The 18,561-nt window shown below is 43.6% G+C and overlaps 2 protein-coding genes across 2 annotated transcripts; one reads left to right on the top strand and one right to left on the bottom strand.

The window, feature by feature from the left end:
• Positions 1 to 3,732: 3,732 nt before the first annotated feature.
• Positions 3,733 to 5,361, bottom strand: LOC110855714 (gastrula zinc finger protein XlCGF8.2DB). The gene is made up of 4 exons (XM_022104123.2): positions 5,268 to 5,361; positions 5,036 to 5,166; positions 4,541 to 4,948; positions 3,733 to 4,439 (listed from the first exon to the last, which is right to left on the bottom strand). Exons 2-4 carry the CDS (start codon positions 5,153 to 5,155, stop codon positions 4,059 to 4,061), a joined length of 909 nt encoding a protein of 302 aa, XP_021959815.1. The 5' UTR covers positions 5,156 to 5,166; positions 5,268 to 5,361; the 3' UTR covers positions 3,733 to 4,058.
• A 10,005-nt stretch (positions 5,362 to 15,366) lies between these two features.
• Positions 15,367 to 18,332, top strand: LOC110855787. The gene is made up of 4 exons (XM_022104176.1): positions 15,367 to 16,615; positions 16,788 to 17,788; positions 17,859 to 18,203; positions 18,279 to 18,332. Exons 1-4 carry the CDS (start codon positions 15,367 to 15,369, stop codon positions 18,330 to 18,332), a joined length of 2,649 nt encoding a protein of 882 aa, XP_021959868.1.
• Positions 18,333 to 18,561: the final 229 nt, after the last annotated feature.

The following is an 18,561-nucleotide window of genomic DNA, read 5'->3' as shown; positions in this document are numbered from 1 at the left end:
AATGCAAGCTTATATGCTACTTGAATTATTGGAGTACCGTCTTTGAACTTGTTTTCTTAACTCTGTTTTAACAAAAAAACATTAAAAATTCATAGGTTGTTGGGTTACATTTGTCCGGGATGATGACGCAGTCCCGAAAGTGCTCGTGTTGCTCAACTCACTACGAGTATGTCATACATCAAAAAAAATTGTGCTCATCTTGGGAAACTCAATCTCTCCAGACAATATGTAAGAAACTTATTAATTCTTCGACGCCAAAAATTGTCATTTCTTATAAGACAAAACAAACGTAAAAGATTTCATATTTTGAAGAATTAATTTTATATGTTTGCAGTACTCGGATGGGCCATTATGCGGATGGTTTTATCCAGCTTAACTCACCACCGGAGTTGGCAAGTTTACCTAGTGTCGCTGCACGCCTGCATTGCTGGAGTATTCCAGGATTCTCAAAAATTATCTTTTTGGATACGGATTGCATCGTAAGTTCTACTACATTACAGGGTATCGATTCTGCCCACTTTTATTTTGTTAAATCTTCTTTTGCCCGGACAGTTTACCCAGTGGGTTTAACCCACTCGAAACCCTGTTCTCCACATTTTCCCCTGTTACAACTTTTCCCCCTGTGAAAACCAGAATTACAGAATCATACCTCTATTGATTGCTTTACGCCTATAATTTGTGTAATAGGTACTTCAAAACGTGGACAATTTGTTCACTTATACAAAAACTGGGAAAATTGGAATCTCGAAGGACACTTTTGACGAAAAGGAAATTTCCGTACTTGTCTTGGAACCATCATTTGAATTTTACCAACAAATCATTGCCGATTTGAAAAGCTCAATGAAAACTGGTATGCAAAATAAAATATACATGTTAAGGGTACCAGGATTAAATTTGTAAATTTGTCCAAGATGATGCACATCAATGGTTGAGGCGTTACTTGACTAAATTGCCCTACTGTGAAGAGTTGCATGAGAAATATTCCATCAGGGTTAATCCTAAGGCTTCAATTGGGTAAGTGCAAAAAACGAATTAATTTCATGGTGGATTTCGCTATAAATTTGTACTTGCAGTGCAACAAGCCTTCCATCCATTGCAATCATTCATGAAGTTGATGTTGGAAACGGTTATGATTCAAATGATGATTATGGTAGTATAAGCAAGGTACGTACGTGGTTTTTTCAAATTTAAATAATTATTTGCACGGGAGAGAATAAAATTAAAGTAAATAATTGATATCTATTTTCAGAGTATATTGCAATATGCTCGGAATATAGAGGCAGAAGTTAACAAGGATTTCTTACCTGGAACCGTTCATAAAGTAGTGGAGAAATTTGCATACTTCATTATTTTCTCGATGTTCAATTATTCCCCGTGAATCTTAAGTATTACTAAATGTAATTCTGTATAATTTATGGTCAATAGGTAGCAGGTCATGAGCCAATTGCAATAATTGGAGTATCATGTCGATTCCCGGAAGCAAACTCCATTGACGAGTACTGGGAACTCTTGATTAAAGGTGGAAATGGAGTCAGAAAAGTTCCTTCTGACCGCTGGACAGTAGAACAAGGCTGCATAGTTGAAGATCCCGAAATGCAATGCGGTTTCTTAAAATGCCCCATCGACGAAGTTGATGCATCATTTTTTGGCTTTAATCCAATGGAATTGAAGTACACTGACCCTCAGCAACGTCTCCTCTTAGAGGTTGCACACGAGTCTTTGGAGGATGCAGGAATTAGTGTGCAAGAGCTACATAACCGTAGAATCGGAATTTTTACAGGAAGTTGGAAAGACGACTATAAAGAGCTCATGATCGAAAGTGGTTTTAAGGGGACCGAATTCTTCAGGACGTACATGGGAAACGCTTATTCTTCAACATCTGCACGATTGTCTCACGTCCTTGGTGTAACAGGTCCAAACATTGCCACTGAATCAGGATGTTCCGCATCCTTTGCTGCTATTCGAGAAGCAACGAATGCGTTAAGGACTGGTGAAGCGGAAATTTGTATAGCCTCTGCTGTGAATCTGATCCTGCATCCGTTCAAGCACGAAGACATGAAAGCAGTCGTATCTCCGGATTGTCGATGCAAAACCTTCTGTCAGCGAACTCAAAGCAATTGAAGTCTTTTTAAAGGAAAAGGAAAATCTGAAGTTATTTGTGAGTAAAAAGGCCTTGACTTTACTAGCTTATCTGCATAAAAACGTTTAGATTGTTAAACTCATTGTTTTGTTTAGGCTTCCTCCCTGTCCTTAATTGGAGCCTCAACTACTGAATTACTCATTACGAGAATTCTTGAAAGATTTATGACATTGGAACTGGGTGCCAAATTTAGCAGAACTGGACTAGGGAAAAGCAAACTAGAATTTAATGCTTACACCAAACTGCAGTTTGGTCCAAATCTGTGAGCATACGTTGGGAGACCTCCACTGTGAGTGAAGCTGGAAATGATCTGCACTCAAGGCCTTGAGTGCAGATTTCAAACCTGGGCAGAAAATATACGATTTCGTTTTATGCACATCGAATGGTGACTTCTTCACATACTTAACACAAGACTCTCTAAATATACGTGAACAATGAACATATGTTTAATGAGAGAAAGACCAGGGATGAACTATATATGCCTTGTAATAGCCCGTTAAGGCTATAGTGCAAATGAAAGCCTTGGAATCAAGGGCACCTTTTTCTAGAATCAACCCTTTCGTCATGTAACAAAGCCGTTCCACCACTCAACTAATCCCACCCCTTGAACAGAATCAGAAATACATACAAATACAATATGAGTGAGACCATTCGAATATTACGTTGTCAAGTCAATCATTTCACTTTGCATGAATATCTAATCAGTTTATTAGTTGTATCCTAAGTTTAATACAGCAGTTATTTCCTTGTTTCTGGTCAAATTACAAATTTAGAAAAATTTCCAGGATTCACTCGCTATGTCGAACCCTCGTCTCTTTTAAATGCATACATATTTATGTATGTAAATACAAATGTATGCTTTATGTCTATGCAAATTATTTATGTACCTGGAAAACATTGGCAAATGATCAGGTATTGCATATTTACTTAAATAAGGCATGTAAAATTCAGTATCCACTGTAGGTACTCAAATATGTATATAAGTAAATAGATATGTACATAAATTGATGCGTAAACCGATACGATCCGCTTAACACTAAATATGTATTTAAGTACGCGGATCAAATTAAGCTTAACTAAGTTCAAAATTTGTATGAGAAATTTATTTATTTTAAATTCATGCCATTCCAAACTATGCGTGCTACTCATATGCTCCACCATTCCGGAAAAATTGCAGAAAACGCTGCAGCGAAGGTAAGCCCGCGGTTTTTTTTAAATTTTCCCGCAAATCTAAATCACGAAGGCAAAGAAACGTAAGACAATAGATGGTCAAATTTAAATTTTTGCCTGACATTTCATCTTCGCCTCGGGGTCGTGCATAATAATGTGATTGATGAATCGATGCTTAGTTGTGAATGTTTTCGAACAGGTGGAACATTTCCGAACCTTCCTTTTTGTTAAACCCATTTTACTGTGGATACATATAATTCGGCTGTGTCGAGGCGTAAATGAATTTATACAATTCTAAGAAAAACTGCACATTTGCCGGCTTACGCATTGAAGTGGGTGTTAGTTAGGGCGCTTTTGAAATACAAGTTTTGAATTTTTATGACACCGAGAGTTTTCATGCTGAAAGAAAGATTTAGAAATTATAGTGACAAACTCCTCCGTTTTTTTACTCATGAAAGATATAGTTTTATCAATAATTACATATATTGTCTCCGTACATTAGCAGGAAATGCATGTGAAGAATGTCATTTGCCAGAATCTGTTACATGTGTATGCTATTTCTGACGACTTTTCATTAAGATCAACAATTTGCGAATATTTGTGTACAAATTTTGACATATTCCTTATAGGTTGGTCATAATTTTATATTTTCAACGGGGTATAAGTAACACAAGTCTGAAAATACATATTTGCATATCTCACTCCGCCCAACAATAAAATCAGATATGACCAACAAATTCCTCAGTTCTCACTGCTCTAGAGTATGACGACGACAGTGTATCACCAGTTCCCAGAAGTAGAAAAACTGCTTCTTGCAGAAGCAACATTTTTGCCGTTTAACAAGATTGTGACGCCTCGCGTGTTGATATAAACTTATTTTCGAATGACTCAAGAACTTGCACTTGTCGCAAGAATGAATCCTCTCTGAATTCCCGGTATGTCTCGCCTCCACGTGACGTCTCATAATGACCAACGTCGAGAACCTTTGGTCACAAAATGTGCACGGGTAATTCCTCTGATTCTCATGTACAGCTTGGATATGGCTTTGCAAGTGGGCTCGGCGTAAAGAAACATGATTACAAAGTTCGCACTTGACAGTCCACCGGGTCGATTTTTCCGAGTTTGTAGCCTGTAAAATTCATATGTAAATACTTAGTACTTATGGACGTCTAAATTTTTTATTCGTGTGGTCTAACCAATAACATATTTAGGAGGCATATTTATTCATACCTTGTGACGTTTCAGCGTTATCGAATGGGCGAAACTCCTCCCGCAAGTGGAACAAACGAAGGCCTTCTCCGTCGTGTGGCTGGAAATGTGCCTCTCAAGGTTTGTTGTTAGTTTGAATTCCTTACCGCAAAGCGTGCACGGAAATCGGGTCGGATTTTCGGAATGTTCAGATTTTATGTGTTTCAAAACATCGCCTTTGGACAGGTAGGATTTGTCACAGTCAGGAAACTCGAATGGAAAACGAGGTCGTTTCGTCCTGTTGTGTACGGTACGTATGTGTGTTCGTAAATTTGCTGGTGTGGAAAATATCCGTTGGCAAATGTCGCAACTGGGTCGGTCCCGCTTGGTATCATGCAGTTTAATGTGTTGGGACAGGATTACTGGATTTTTCAAAACTTTTCCGCAGACCTAAACAGTGGAGCAAAGGCTGATTTAGTTGGTTGAATTTTACAGATAAAAGAATTGTCAATATTCTACATAAATTTGAATGATTACCTCACATTTCACTTTCGCAAAGACGTCATGTGAGAACATGTGGTACTTTAAGTTTGCTTTGGTGTCGAACGTTTTTAAGCATTTGGAGCATGTCCATCCGCTTCCTTGACGTTGTTCCATTCGAAATGTTACTGGAAAAATAATTGAGTAAATAAATGCGCACTGCAATTTTCAGTAATGATTTGGTTAAAATTGTTGGAGGGAATAGAAAATATTTTAATAAACAAATTACGTGAAGTTGACGAAGTTGCAAGTTTACGTCCTCTGTCAACATGAAAGTCTTGAGCTAAACTGCTGCAAGTTTACTTTCTAAATTTCAGGTCAAGTGTATTTTTAGGAAGGGAAGGGTACAGAATTCGTACAAGTCATGAAGAGAATGAATGTAAGTGGTCTTCACGCAAGGGTATTGACTTATTTAGAAGAACCTAATTTTTACCGTTATGTAAAGAATCCCTTCGTCCTCCATTTAAATAGCATGGGTAAAATAATGAACAACTGTCAAAGCTGTGTGCGGACGACTGGCATGCATTCACTAGCGGAACTATAAATTTGGGGCCGGTAGGCACAATGTTTCGGGGGCCCCTGTCCCTGACAGATTTTACATGACTTACGAAAACATGGAAAATTTTGAGGTTTTTAGCAAAGCATAAACTTGCTTCAGTGCAAGGTAATTTTCTGCTGTATGGTTAAACAAACAAGGGTTTAACCTCTTTACGACGAAGGACACTCATTTGTGCAGTATTTGATTCACCGTTCACGGCGAAATACATTTGTGCAGTTAATTTATCTTCCGTTGACGAAGAAATTCACAAAGGTGTGTACTGTACTAATTACCTTGACATTAAAATTTCTTAAAAAAAGAATAAATTTTAAACGGTAGGTTTTTCGCGATTTGTGTTAACAAAATCAAGAATTCGAAACTGGTTCCAAATTCAAATTGGTCACTATCAGGTATAATTATGAAACCAATGTCGTACCGAAGGAAAATTTTATTTAAAAATCTAGCTGATGATACAAATTAAGGAGGAGGAGCAGGAAGGAGGAATACGAAGAAGGTTATTTTCTAAAATTTTTCAAATTTCACATAGGTGGGATTATGAAATCTGAAAGATAGAAAGAGAGAGGGCGCTCGAGGAGAGAACACGTCACGTTGCTCTCCTCCATTTCTAATATTTTTTAAGTTTTAAAAATTTGACGAATAGGGTCACCCCCATTTTAAAATTTCTTCCCAACCAGTTCCTTCAGACCCCTAGTGGGTAGTGAAAGTGTTTTTGTTGGGGGGAACGTGTTTTGGGAACTTTCTGTAGTTTTAGTGGGGCTACGTTCTTCCCCACACGTAGCAGTTCGCCCCGCCTGCCCATAGCAACCGTTGTCAAGGGCCCGTTTTTTCCCGTTTTTCTCCTGTGGCCGGACCTGGAAGGATTTCCCACGACTCAGTTCGTGTAGGGGGGAGGTCCCTGCGCCCCCAGAAGCGGCACGGAGTTTGAGTGTTCCGTTTTCTGATGGGGTTGGCCTCTCTCTCGCATTTTAAATGCCTTTGTTCAGGCGAGATTTCTTAAATTTTATTTTTTCTGGAGTGGCAGGAAACTAATTCTTTTTTGTTTCCTTGGGTGGGACTAATTGGTCTCTCTGCGCCCTCAAGGCCCATCACAGACCATGTCCACACCACAAAAAAACACCGATCCCCCCTCGTCACAACCGCCGCGGGACGTCTCCACACCTGCGCCGCGCCCCCGCGGCCGACCCCGCAAATCCACCATCGGAACCCCCCTTCCTGCCATCGGTTTAGGCGGAGATGAGCCTTCCTCGAGTGTCGGGGCGACGTCAGCCACGATTTGTGGCGCTGATCCCCCTTCTCTTTCCGACACGTCACTCATTGTCCCCCGACCTTGCCGATCATCCGTTTCCCCCACGTCCCCTGGTGTTACCAAAAAAGACACCATTTCTTCCGCCCAGGACTGGGTTCGTAATTCTTTTGTTGTTGTCGACCCCAACAATCACCCTCCAATCCGCCTGAAGAAAGCGGACGTCTTCGCCCGCTACGCTGTTTACGTCGCCCAGAGCGGGGAGGGCGGAGTCTCGGAGTCCACCATTGGGAAATACATAAAACAGTTTTTCCCTGACACCATCACCCGTCGCGTTGGAGCCAGGGGTGTCCTCCACAACTGATTTGAGGGTATCCAGTGGGTGGATGCACCTCCACCTTCACCTCAACAACAACAACAACGCGACGATTGGGGAGAAATTCTCGCCCGCCTCAAGACCACCACGCCCACTTTGCGAAGAGTCCCCCGCGGCGCAAGAAGGTCTGTGGCGCAGTGCCTCGCCACAATTCTGCAGCAAGTGACGGAATCGGACGACGAAGAAAGCTGGGGAAAGTTGCTCCTCTTTCCCTATGCAACACTCCCAGTCCCACAGAAGTCAGATCGCATCAAGAACTTGACAACCTGGGTCAAGGATCATACTGCGGGGTGGGTGGGTGGCTTCTCAATCCCTCGGCCCCTCCCACCACGCCCACCCTCTAAAAAACCCCCACTCGACATGACGGCGAAAAAGGTGGAGGCCAAGCTGGCAGACGGTGACATTCGGGGAGCAATCCGCCTCGCATGCTCCGACGACACCATTGCTCCGTCCGACGACCACACCCTTTCTGCCCTTCTCACAAAACACCCAGCCCACCCACAACCAGTCAACTTTCCTCCACCACTTGAGGATCCTGCCATTGCCCCGGTTTTGGATGAAGAGCTGCTCCGGGCTATTTCCTCTTTTCCGCCAGGGTCCGCGGGGGGACTGGACGGGATGAGACCCCAGATCTTGAAGGATCTCCTGGGGTGCAGTCAAGGAGAGAGGGGCAACCAACTCGCCGAAGCAATGCGGACTTTCCTCAACAAGGTCCTCTCCGGGGGAGTCCCGCCAACTCTCTGTCCCCTCTTTTATGGAGCTTCACTCACTGCCCTGAAGAAGAAGTCGGGCGGGATTCGGCCCATCGCTGTGGGGAATACATGGCGGCGCTTGGCCGCGAAGATTATTGTGGGAAGGATTACCCCTCAGTTAATCAAGCATTTTTCACCCCACCAACTGGGGGTGGGAATCAAGGGAGGAGCGGAAATCGGCGCCCACGCCGCCCGAATCTACTACGGCCACACCCACACTTCCCCCAAAGCGTTCCTGAAAATCGACTTCAGGAACGCCTTCAACGAAATACGGCGGGACACGCTACTCCACGCCGTCCGCGACCACTTCCCCTCAATCTTCCCATTTGTGGCGCAATGCTACGAAAGCCCCTCGTCACTTTTCTATGGGACCATCCCCATCCCCTCCCTACTTGGGTGCCATCAGGGGGACCCCTTAGGCCCCGCCCTCTTCTCCCTCGTGATCCACCCCATCGTCGAATCAATGGAAACGGAGCTAAACTTATGGTACCTCGACGATGGGGCCATTGGGGACACGCCGGAAAAGGTTTTGGAGGCCCTAGCAACGGTCGCTAGGATGAGTGGTGAGGTGGGCCTTCACCTCAACCACGACAAATGTGAAGTGGGGATCCTGGGGGCGGAGCGGGACACCGCCATCGACATCCTCCTCCAATTTCAGCAAGTTGCCCCCGGAATCCAGCTCATGTCCCCCGATTCTGCGATGCTGCTGGGCGCCCATCTTACTAACGAGGCGTTGGGAGTGGTCTTGGCCACGAAGACGCAGCAATTGGCCACCTTCTCCCATAGACTCCTCAACCTTTCGGCGCATTCGGCCTTTTTCCTCCTGAGGGCGTCTATCTCCATCCCCCGGCTGATTTACTTTCTCCGTTGCGCACCATCGTGGAGAAAGTTGGACGCCTCGTCCACTACGACGCCACGCTAAAGGACGCCCTGGAGGGGATCCTCAACTGTACTCTCTCGGAGGCTGCATGGATGCAGTCCTCCCTCCCCGTGAAGGAAGGCGGCCTGGGGGTCAGGCACGCTGTGGATGTGGCGATACCGTGCTTTTTAGCGTCGGTCCACAGCGTCCTGCCCCACGTAGAACGTCTCCTTCCGGACCACCTCCATGGCACTGACATCGCCATGGCAGAGGGGGTGCAGCGGTGGACCGACCTTGGCCTCACCGACCTCCCACTCGAAACCGTTAGAGGGATTCAGTCGGCGTGGGAACGCCCCATATTGGACACCACCTTGTCCAAACTCTCGGATGTGGCAGTGATCCCGGAGGATACTGCCCGCCTTCGCTCCCTCCGCGACAAATACGCCGGGGTGTGGCTCAACGCCCTCCCCTCTCCACAACTGGGCACCCTTCTCCCCAACGAGACCTTCCGGGTCGCGATCGCCCTCCGCCTAGGCTGCAACATCTGCGAGCCGCACAAGTGCCCATGCGGGGCGCAGGTCACTTCCCGCGGCTACCACGGCCTCTCCTGCCGCCGAAGTAAGGGTCGTTGGTCCCGCCATGAGGCCGCCAACGACGTCATTGCAAGAGCCCTCCGGTCTGCCGAAGTACCCTGCATCAGGGAGCCCGCGGGGTGCTCCACCACGGACGGCAAGCGTCCCGACGGGATGACACTTGTCCCTTGGTCGCGGGGGAGGTCCCTTGTCTGGGACTTCACCTGCGCGGACACATTCGCCCCCAGCTACCTCCCAGACACCGTGCGCCATCAGGGCGCTGCCGCCAGCAAGGCAGAGGACCGCAAGAGGAAGAGGTACGCGTTCCTCATGGACCGATACATCTTTGTTCCCGTTGCCATGGAGACCACAGGAGTATGGGGGCAGGAAGGACTTGCCTTCATCTCCAAGTTGCTCAGCGGATCGCCGCCACAACTGGACAAGCCAACGCCGTCAACTTTTTGCGCCAGCGGGTTTCCCTCGCTGCTCAACGTGGGAACGTTGCTTCGATTCTGGGTACACTTCCTCCAGGAAAGGAACTGGAGGAAGTGTACTATTTGTAGTCCGCTCTCTCTCTCTCTTATTCTTACGGACTTTTTCTACGATTTTCTGCGTTTTTTTAGGATTTTTCTGCGATTTCTGCGTTTTTTTTAAGTTTAGGGACTTATTTGTGCGACTGCTGCGTAGTCAGATTTTTCGATACTTTTTGTGATACATATTTTTTTCACACATACTCTGCGATACACTTTATACTAAGATTTAAGATTTAAGATTTAATAAAGAAACTTCCTGAAATCTGAAAATTTATTAAAGAGTAAGAATTATACGATTCTAGCAAAAAATCCAACGACTATTTTTAAAGTACCCTTTCAGTGTATGGATAAGGCACACTGGTCGCAATAAGCTGTTGGAGCACGATTTTTTGGGTGTCAGGTTACCTCAGAAGTAAACCAAATTATCAAAATTTCAGTGATTTTTAAAAAGTTGGAAAACTGAAATTTCGACACAACTCAAAGAAGCTGTCGAGGTATGGCGTTCATGAATTCAAAACACTTTTGAAAAACAATTTTGAAAAAGTGCTCACCGGTTAATTTACTATGAATTTCCCCGTACGACCCTCATCGAAGGCTGATGTGGCCATTACACCCTCGTGGGTAACCTGACACCGAAAAAATTGTGGCTCCACAACTTATTTCGATCAGTGCGTCTTATCCATATACTGAAAGGGTACTTTTAAAATAGTCATTGGATTTTTTTGTAGAATCGTAGAATTCTTACTCATTTACTTAGGAGTCATGGAGAGAGTGAAGGTAAAGGGTCTCTAAGCTGTTGTCCATTGTGCCATTTTTCTCATGAATTTAAGCTTTTTTATGACGGAAGGTGCTACCACTTCATTCAGGCAATGTTCTAAATGCTATAGTAAAGGAGAATTATTTACCTACACGTATTTTATGTACTAGCTGCAGTGCTGTGAAGCTGCTTAATAATTGTTTATTATAATTAGAATTTTTATTAGAATCTTTTATGCATTTGTAAGCCTTAATTGTGTGTCAAATGTGGATATTCAGAATATCCACAACTGTTAAATGTAAAATAAGTTTATGTATGCAATTTATTGATTACGTGTCTACAATTGCCCCGTGTCGTGGTGGTGGTTGCCATGGAGACGACGGGGGTGGGATTTTTGGGTGCGCGTCTCTCTTTGTTATAAGTCGTAGTAAGTAAGTAAGTAGGAATAGTCAGTACAGTCGAGTTTTAGTCGTTGTCAAAGTCAGACATTTTGGATTTTAGTAGTCGTGGTAGGCAATCAAGTTTAGAATTGTTAGTTCTTTTTTGTTGCACACGATCAATTTATAATTAAAGTAAGTCATCAATCAACTCGTGTTGTTGCAGAGCTCTGAATTGTGTTGACCATCGTTTAATTGATTTAAATAAAATCTAGTTTAAGTAGATAAAATAATCGTATAATTCACTCAGTCACTTTCTTTAATTCCAACGATCAAAGCACAATTAAATATAACGTAAAGACACTATACTCCGGGTAGGTGATAGCTTGGTTTTTACATTAGTGGTGACCTCGACGTGATTGCTCGTTGGGTCAGTTTTAGTTGAAAGTTGACTAGTTATAGTGGTCAGTGAGTTGTGACTTTTTGAGTGAATTAGTGTACGTGCAAAGACTGTTCCGTGGAAATCCTGTGCTATTGTTGCTGTCTGGACGAGGAGCAGATTCAAAGGAGAGGATTCACATCAAGCCTTGCCTCATTGAGGACCCGACCCTGAGTATTCGGGGGCCGTTCAGGTGATACCTTTCAAGTTTTATTGTTGCTGTGAAGTAGTCCGTGAGGAAGGAGTGACCGACCAGATTGAAATCGGCGTGTCCGGCCCGAGAGGAACGTCAACTTTATTGGTCTATTACTCAATTACTGTCTTGCCTCTTTTGAGGGCCCCATCCTGAGCGTTCGGGAGCCATAGAGGTCGGCGTTGTTGCTGATTGAGTTGATTAACGTGTACTGTTCTAATTATTTTTGTTTGTTGACTCCGAGATATCAACATGGATCGACTGAAGAAGGCGAGGACTCCTGTTCGAGCTTCAATAACAAAGACAATTGATGGTGCAGTTGCGGAGTTGGCGAAGGATCCACCGGACTCAAGAGAACTTACCATTAAATTACGGAAGTTGGAATCTCTCCAGTCGTCGATCAGAGAACATGATGAGAAAGTGCTCACCCAGATGTTGGATGAAAATTGCACGGCGGAAGCTTACACGGAAGAGAGTGCAGCTAATGAAGAATATTCAGATAGAATCAAAGTTGCTATCATGGATATCGAGAAGATATCGAGGAGATTCTTTATGGAGAAACTCGTCCATCAAGTCTAAATGCAAGAAGTAGTTATAACACGCCGAATGGAGAGCATGTACATCGAAATAGGAATTTCAAACTGCCCAAGATCGAACTACAGAAGTACGATGGGAGTTGGAAAGATTGGTTGGGGTGGTGGGCGCAATACCGGCAAATTCACGAAGATGATGAGTTACAAGTAAACGTGAAATTCCAGTATTTGATCCAAGCCATCGTCCCCGGATCAGAAGCAGAGAAGGTGATCAAGATTTATCCGCGCTCGGATCAGAATTATCCCTTGGTGGTTGAAAAGTTGAAATCCAGATTTGGTGATGAGAAGATTTTACGCCAAAGAGAATTGCTGGGGCTTGCTATCAATAATGCCAAGAATTCAAGGGAAGATTTCGACGTGGAGCTGTTACATGACCAGTTGGAAGGTCATTTAAAGAATCTTGAGTCGTTGGGGAAAATAAGTGATCCAACTGAACTTATCTATCCGTTAATGGAATCCAGTCTCCCACAGCAAGTACTACTCCGATGGCAGACCAGTAACCTGAAGGTACGGGAGAAGAAATCTGATATGTCACCCGCTACTAATCTGGAAAACTTGGAGTTTTTGCGACTGGAGGCCCAGAATGCTAAGGAGAGGAAGTTTGTTCAGTCCACGTTTAAGAATCCAATTAAAGAAAAGAACAGGAAGAAGGGTCACATTGAGAAGAATGAAGAATTCCCCACTGCTGCTGGTCTCTATTCAGGTCAACAAGTTGAACAGTGTGTGTTTTGTGGAAAATCCAACCACAACAGCCAAAGGTGTTTCAAGGCGCAGAAAATGCCGCTCGAAGATCCTGGTCAAAGAAAATAAAGGATGCTTCATCTGCCTAGGAAGGGGTCATATTGCGAAGAAGTGTAAAGCGTCGGTATCATGTCGTGTGTGCAAGAGTAATCATCATGAAGTAATGTGTTCTCAAGTCGAGAAGGATGATCAACAGGACAGCTCGTACACGTCTATTTCCACCGATGCAGCTCAAACAAACATCCAATGCCAGAGTGATGTTTTATTGAAGACAGTGCTAGTGAAAGTCGGCTGTCAAGAAAAGAAAGAAGATCGTGTTGTGAGGCTGCTTTTTGACGAAGGAAGTCAAAGAAGCTACATAACCTACAGCACTGCAAAAGCCATCAGAAGTAAGCCAATGGGATCAGAATTCTCCAGAAATGTGCTGTTCGATGGTTCCGTTACTGATGTTGGGCAAGTTTATAAGCATCAAATTTTGCTCCGAAGTCTGTACGGAAGAAGTGGTTTTGAGAGAGAAGCCAATTATTGGAGGGATAGTGCCAAGAGTTCAAAATGGTCCATGGATTCAAGAGTTGAAAGCCAAGGGGATCTTGCTCTCGGACTACTCTCGTCATCAAGTCGCCGAACCAGACATCCAGATTCTAATAGGAAGCGACTTGTGGGGAAGCATCATGACAGGAAGAATGATCAAGTTGAGATGTGGCCTCGTCGCGTGTGAATCGATTTTTGGATGGAGTCTGAGCGGTCCAGTTCCAAAGTTCAATAGTGTGCTGAATGAATCGATCTCAATGTTCACGACTGAAGAAAACGTGCAGGAAATGTGGACATTGGAAGCACTCGGCATTAAGGATCCAATCGAGGTGAAGTCGAAGTTGGATCAAGAATTAATTGCAAAGAAGCATTTTGCAGAGACAGTATCTCGTCAAGCTGATGGACGTTATTCAGTGGGCTTACCATGGATTGGTGAAGAGAAGAATATTCCCAACTGGTGGCAGAGAATAGACTCCAGTCAACAACAAGGAGATTACTGAGCACAGGAAAGTTTGACGTATACGGGGACATTTTCAAGTCTTGGAAGGAAGAGGGAATAGTGGAGGAAGTAAACGTGTATCATTTGGATGACCTAAACTGCCACTACTTGCCCCACCATCCAGTGTTCAAGGAAAGTGTGACGACCCCGGTATTGGGCATGCAATACCGGTATTCCAGTACCGGTATTAACCGGTATTACCGAATACCGAATACCGGTCTTGAGCTAACCAATACCGGTATTCACTTCATAAATTTTACATATTGAGACTAACTTTCAGTTAACCAAATTCCACTTATTAAATCCAAAATTAAAATAATAAGTTGATGGTCACAATTTGGCGGATTATAATCAATGCATTTTTCGTACCAATCATATATTTGAATTAATTTTTAATTATTTTAATTACTGCATATGTACATATGTACGCAGTATGCATTTATTTTTAAAGTTTCAAACAATTGTGTAAAAAAATGCTGAAGAAATTAATTCCCCAAATAGAACATCGAATCGTTTTGTCATGCAGATTGTCTTCTAGAAAAATTTCAGACAAGCTCAAGTTTTCTAGCAAAAATGTTTTAGATGTAAAACACTGTAGGTTTTGAGTTTCTGAGAGAAAATACGAAATTTTCAACGGCTGAATAACTGTTGCTGATATGGTAGCAACGCCAAAAATATGCTACCGTACTTTGACAAATAGACAACTAAAAACTGTCAACTAAAAACTATTTCACGGCTCAAATTTTTAAAATCGCTGAAAATACCTTAGGCAGTTATGAGCGCACACACGAAATGACGATGATGTTAAAACAGTTCAATAGTTTTAGTTTAAGCGCACACGTTTAAAAGTGGATGAATTTGAAAAGGCTGCGATACGGAGTAAATAATCAGAAGTTTGGGGAATACAATGAGTAAAATTTGAACCGGGGGTAATTTTTTGCCCGTGAGCTCTGATAAATTATTACGAAGTTAGGCATATAACTAAAGTTTTTAAGAATATTTATGTTCACTTCTGTAATAATACTTATTCATATGATTACACACAAGCATTTAATTTTCTTAAACGTATGCAATTGCTTTGTGCGAGGATTTTCATTGATATTAGCATGTTTAACAAATTTAACATATGGTGTCGGTAATACCGGTATTACCGAAGGTCTCAATACCGGAAATACCGAATACCGGTTTTGAAAAATGGTACCGGTATTGCATGCCCTACCCCGGTACGACCTGTATTTGATGCCTCTTGCAACACAAAAAGATATCCATCATTGAATGATTGTCTTCACAAAGGACCTAATCTAATGGAACTCATCCCGTCAGTTTTACTCAGATTTCGGGAGAAGAAGATTGGGGTCGTCTCTGATGTTAGGAAGGCGTTTCAAATGATAGACGTACAGAAATCCGACAGGGATTATTTGAGATTCCTGTGGTGGGAGGACCCTGCCGGAAAGAAAATTAAAATTTACCGTCACTGTCGAGTTGTGTTTGGTGTTAACTGTTCACCCTTCTTGCTTGCAGCAGTCGTCGACATGCATCTATCATCAATTGTGGATGGACGACAAGAAGAAGCCCTGAAACTGATGGGAGCACTATACGTGGACAATTGTGTCACGTCAGTCGACAGCGTGGACGAGTATGAAACATTCAAAGTGACTTCAACCAAGATTATGGAAGAAGCGAAGATGGAGTTGAGACAGTGGGAATGTAGTGTTGTGGGGGTTCCCGGAGTCGGCTCGCCTGCCATGAGGGGGTGCGGATTGGGAGACGGCAACACTGACACTCCACAGGAGTCAAGAATACTCCCTACAACAATGGTACTTGGTCTAATTTGGGACAAGTATGAAGATACGCTGTCATGTGACATAAAGATGGGCAATCTCCCGGATAAGTTTACCAAGAGGAGCGTGCTGTCCATGGTTCATAAAGTGTACGATCCCATCGGTTTCAGTTGTCCAGCCTTAATAAAGCCGAAGATGTTGTTACAGAAGGCGTGGGAGAGGAAGACCGGATGGGACGAACCATTACCTATGGAGGAGGCGAAGGAATTCAAGAAATGGTGCGAGGAGCTACCTCACCTAAAATCAATTCACCTCCCACGGTTTATGAAATTAGAAAGTACACGTGTATTGCAGATGCATGTGTTTTGTGATGCGAGTCAGGATGCATATGCTGCTGTTGTGTTTCTTCGCAGCGAAGTTGGGGATCAAGTGGAGATAAGCCTCCTTCAAGCAAAGGCAAGGGTGGCTCCTTTGAAGAAACCAACAATTCCAAGACTCGAGTTAATGGCTGCATTAATTGGGGTGCGACTTTGTGAATCTGTCAAGAGTGCACTCAATTATGAGAACATCCCCACTACATATTGGAGCGACTCAACCACCGTGCTGGCGTGGATTCGAGGTAACGACAATTGGGGGACTTTTGTTGGAAACAGGGTACGAGAAATTTGCACGTATACAGATGCCAAGAATTGGAGGCATGTTCCTGGTCGCCTCAACCCTGCTGACCTGCCATCCCGAGCTACAATTCTGGAGAATTGCTACAGTCAGGATGGTTGATGGGGCCTGATTAGCTCAAAGAATCAGAAGAAACTTGGCCTCACTCAGATGAAGTTATGGACGAGGAGGAAATTAACCAAGAAATGAAGAAATCCAGCAGTGTTGACTTGGCTTGTACTACCGCAGTCGAGATAATTCCAGATCCAAGATTCTCTACTTATTTGAAGAATGTTGCAGTAATTGGCTGGCAGCGTCGCTTGTGGAGAATACTCGTGTACCGAAAGAAGACCGGATCCTGAAGAATTATCTGACAGTCCAGGAATTAAGAGAAGCTGAAATAGTGTTGTTGAGAGAAGTTCAGGCAAGCTTCGTGGACAAATTTCAGACTGGTGGCGGAGTGAAAGTTCAAAGAATGGAAGATGGACTTTTACACGTTAAGACAAGACTACTGAATCGAATTGATTCTGAAGAGTTCAAGATGCCAGTATTACTTCCAAAATCCCATCCGATGGTGCTACAATTGATTCGAGATGCACATCGGAACTATTGTCATGCTGGTGTTCAGTTCATCATGGGGAAGTTACGAGAGAAGTATTGGATCTTGCAAGCTAGGAAGACGATCAGAAGTGTCATCCATAATTGTTCCACGTGTAGAAGATTCGAATCAAAGAAGGTCGAGGTGGAAGAAGCTGCTCTACCAGAGAAGAGGGTCGCTGCGACCGAGCCATTTCAGACGACAGGTGTTGACCTGGCTGGACCACCCTACCTTAAAGATGGATCGAAAGTGTGGATCGTTTTGTTTACGTGTGCAGTGTTCAGAGGAATACATGTGGACTTGATCACCTCCTTGAGCACAGAAGCATTTTTGGAATCTTTGGAAAGATTCATTTACCAATGTGGACGTCCCAATACAATTTATAGTGACAATGGGACTAATTTTGTTGGAGCCGTCAATCTCTTCAAGTCACTGGATTGGACCAAGATCGAGAAAGAGAGTCAAGTGAAAAGAATCCAGTGGATCTTGAACCCACCCACGGGAGCGTGGTGGGGCGGATGGTGGGAGCGACTTATCAGATCAATTAAGGATCTTTTGAAGAGGATGCTAGGGCGAGCCAGGCTGACCTATGACCAGTTGAGGACCTGTCTTTCTTCCGCAGCAGCCGTCATCAATAGTCGTCCACTGACAACCGTGAATGAGGATGAGGACGATCTCATTCCTTTGACACCAGTAATGTTCATGAGAGGTTTAGGAAGATTTAGGAAGATTTAGGAAGGAATATCTCGGTCAATTGGTCCAGGAAGCCAACGAGAAGAAAGCACGACAACTTCAAGTTGGAGATGTTGTCTTAGTCGGTGCTGATAACAAGAAGCGTTTTGACTGGCCGATGGGGCGAATTTTGGAGCTTATCCCAGGGAAGGACGGAGTGTGCAGAGTTTCGAATGTCAAGACATCGAAAGGAACGCTCAAGAGACCACTGCAACGACTCTATCCATTGGAAATCGCTTCCCCCAAGGCAGCCGCGTTACCCATTTCAAGACCCTCACTGGACTCCAAGAAGAAGAAGCAAGTCCAGAATGAACCGGAAGTTGATACTATCGATGAAGAGATAGTGACCAAGTCAGGGAGGATCTCTAAGAAACCAGTTAGATATTCGCAGTGGAATTTGTAGATTACTCATATAGTTTAATTGGATTTAATATTTATGATTTTTTCCTAGGGTAGTTCTTTTGCTCTCACAAAAGAAAGTGGGAGGATGTTAAATGTAAAATAAGTTTATGTATGCAATTTATTGATTACGCGTCTACAATTGCCCCGTGTCGTGGTGGTGGTTGCCATGGAGACGACGGGGGTGGGATTTTTGGGTGCGCGTCTCTCTTTGTTATAAGTCGTAGTAAGTAAGTAAGTAGGAATAGTCAGTACAGTCGAGTTTTAGTCGTTGTCAAAGTCAGACATTTTGGATTTTAGTAGTCGTGGTAGGCAATCAAGTTTAGAATTGTTAG

Source organism: Folsomia candida, unplaced genomic scaffold, assembly GCF_002217175.1.
Source record: "Folsomia candida strain VU population unplaced genomic scaffold, ASM221717v1 Fcan01_Sc013, whole genome shotgun sequence".
Lineage (NCBI taxonomy): Eukaryota > Metazoa > Arthropoda > Collembola > Entomobryomorpha > Isotomidae > Folsomia > Folsomia candida.
This window is presented reverse-complemented; position numbering and strand designations above follow the sequence as displayed.

Bases quoted from the DNA above. Each gene is read 5' to 3' on its own strand.
- LOC110855714 (XM_022104123.2), bottom strand. From the start codon at position 5,155: ATGGAACAACGTCAAGGAAGCGGATGGACATGCTCCAAATGCTTAAAA. The intron at 4,949-5,035 runs GTAATCATTCAA...TCCACTGTTTAG, and splicing joins TTGCGAAAGTGAAATGTGAG to GTCTGCGGAAAAGTTTTGAA. The intron at 4,440-4,540 runs GTATGAATAAAT...TGAATTTTACAG, and splicing joins TAACGCTGAAACGTCACAAG to GCTACAAACTCGGAAAAATC.
- LOC110855787 (XM_022104176.1), top strand. From the start codon at position 15,367: ATGGAACTCATCCCGTCAGTTTTACTCAGATTTCGGGAGAAGAAGATT. The intron at 16,616-16,787 runs GTTGATGGGGCC...ACTTATTTGAAG, and splicing joins GAATTGCTACAGTCAGGATG to AATGTTGCAGTAATTGGCTG. The intron at 18,204-18,278 runs GTTAGATATTCG...ATTTTTTCCTAG, and splicing joins GGAGGATCTCTAAGAAACCA to GGTAGTTCTTTTGCTCTCAC.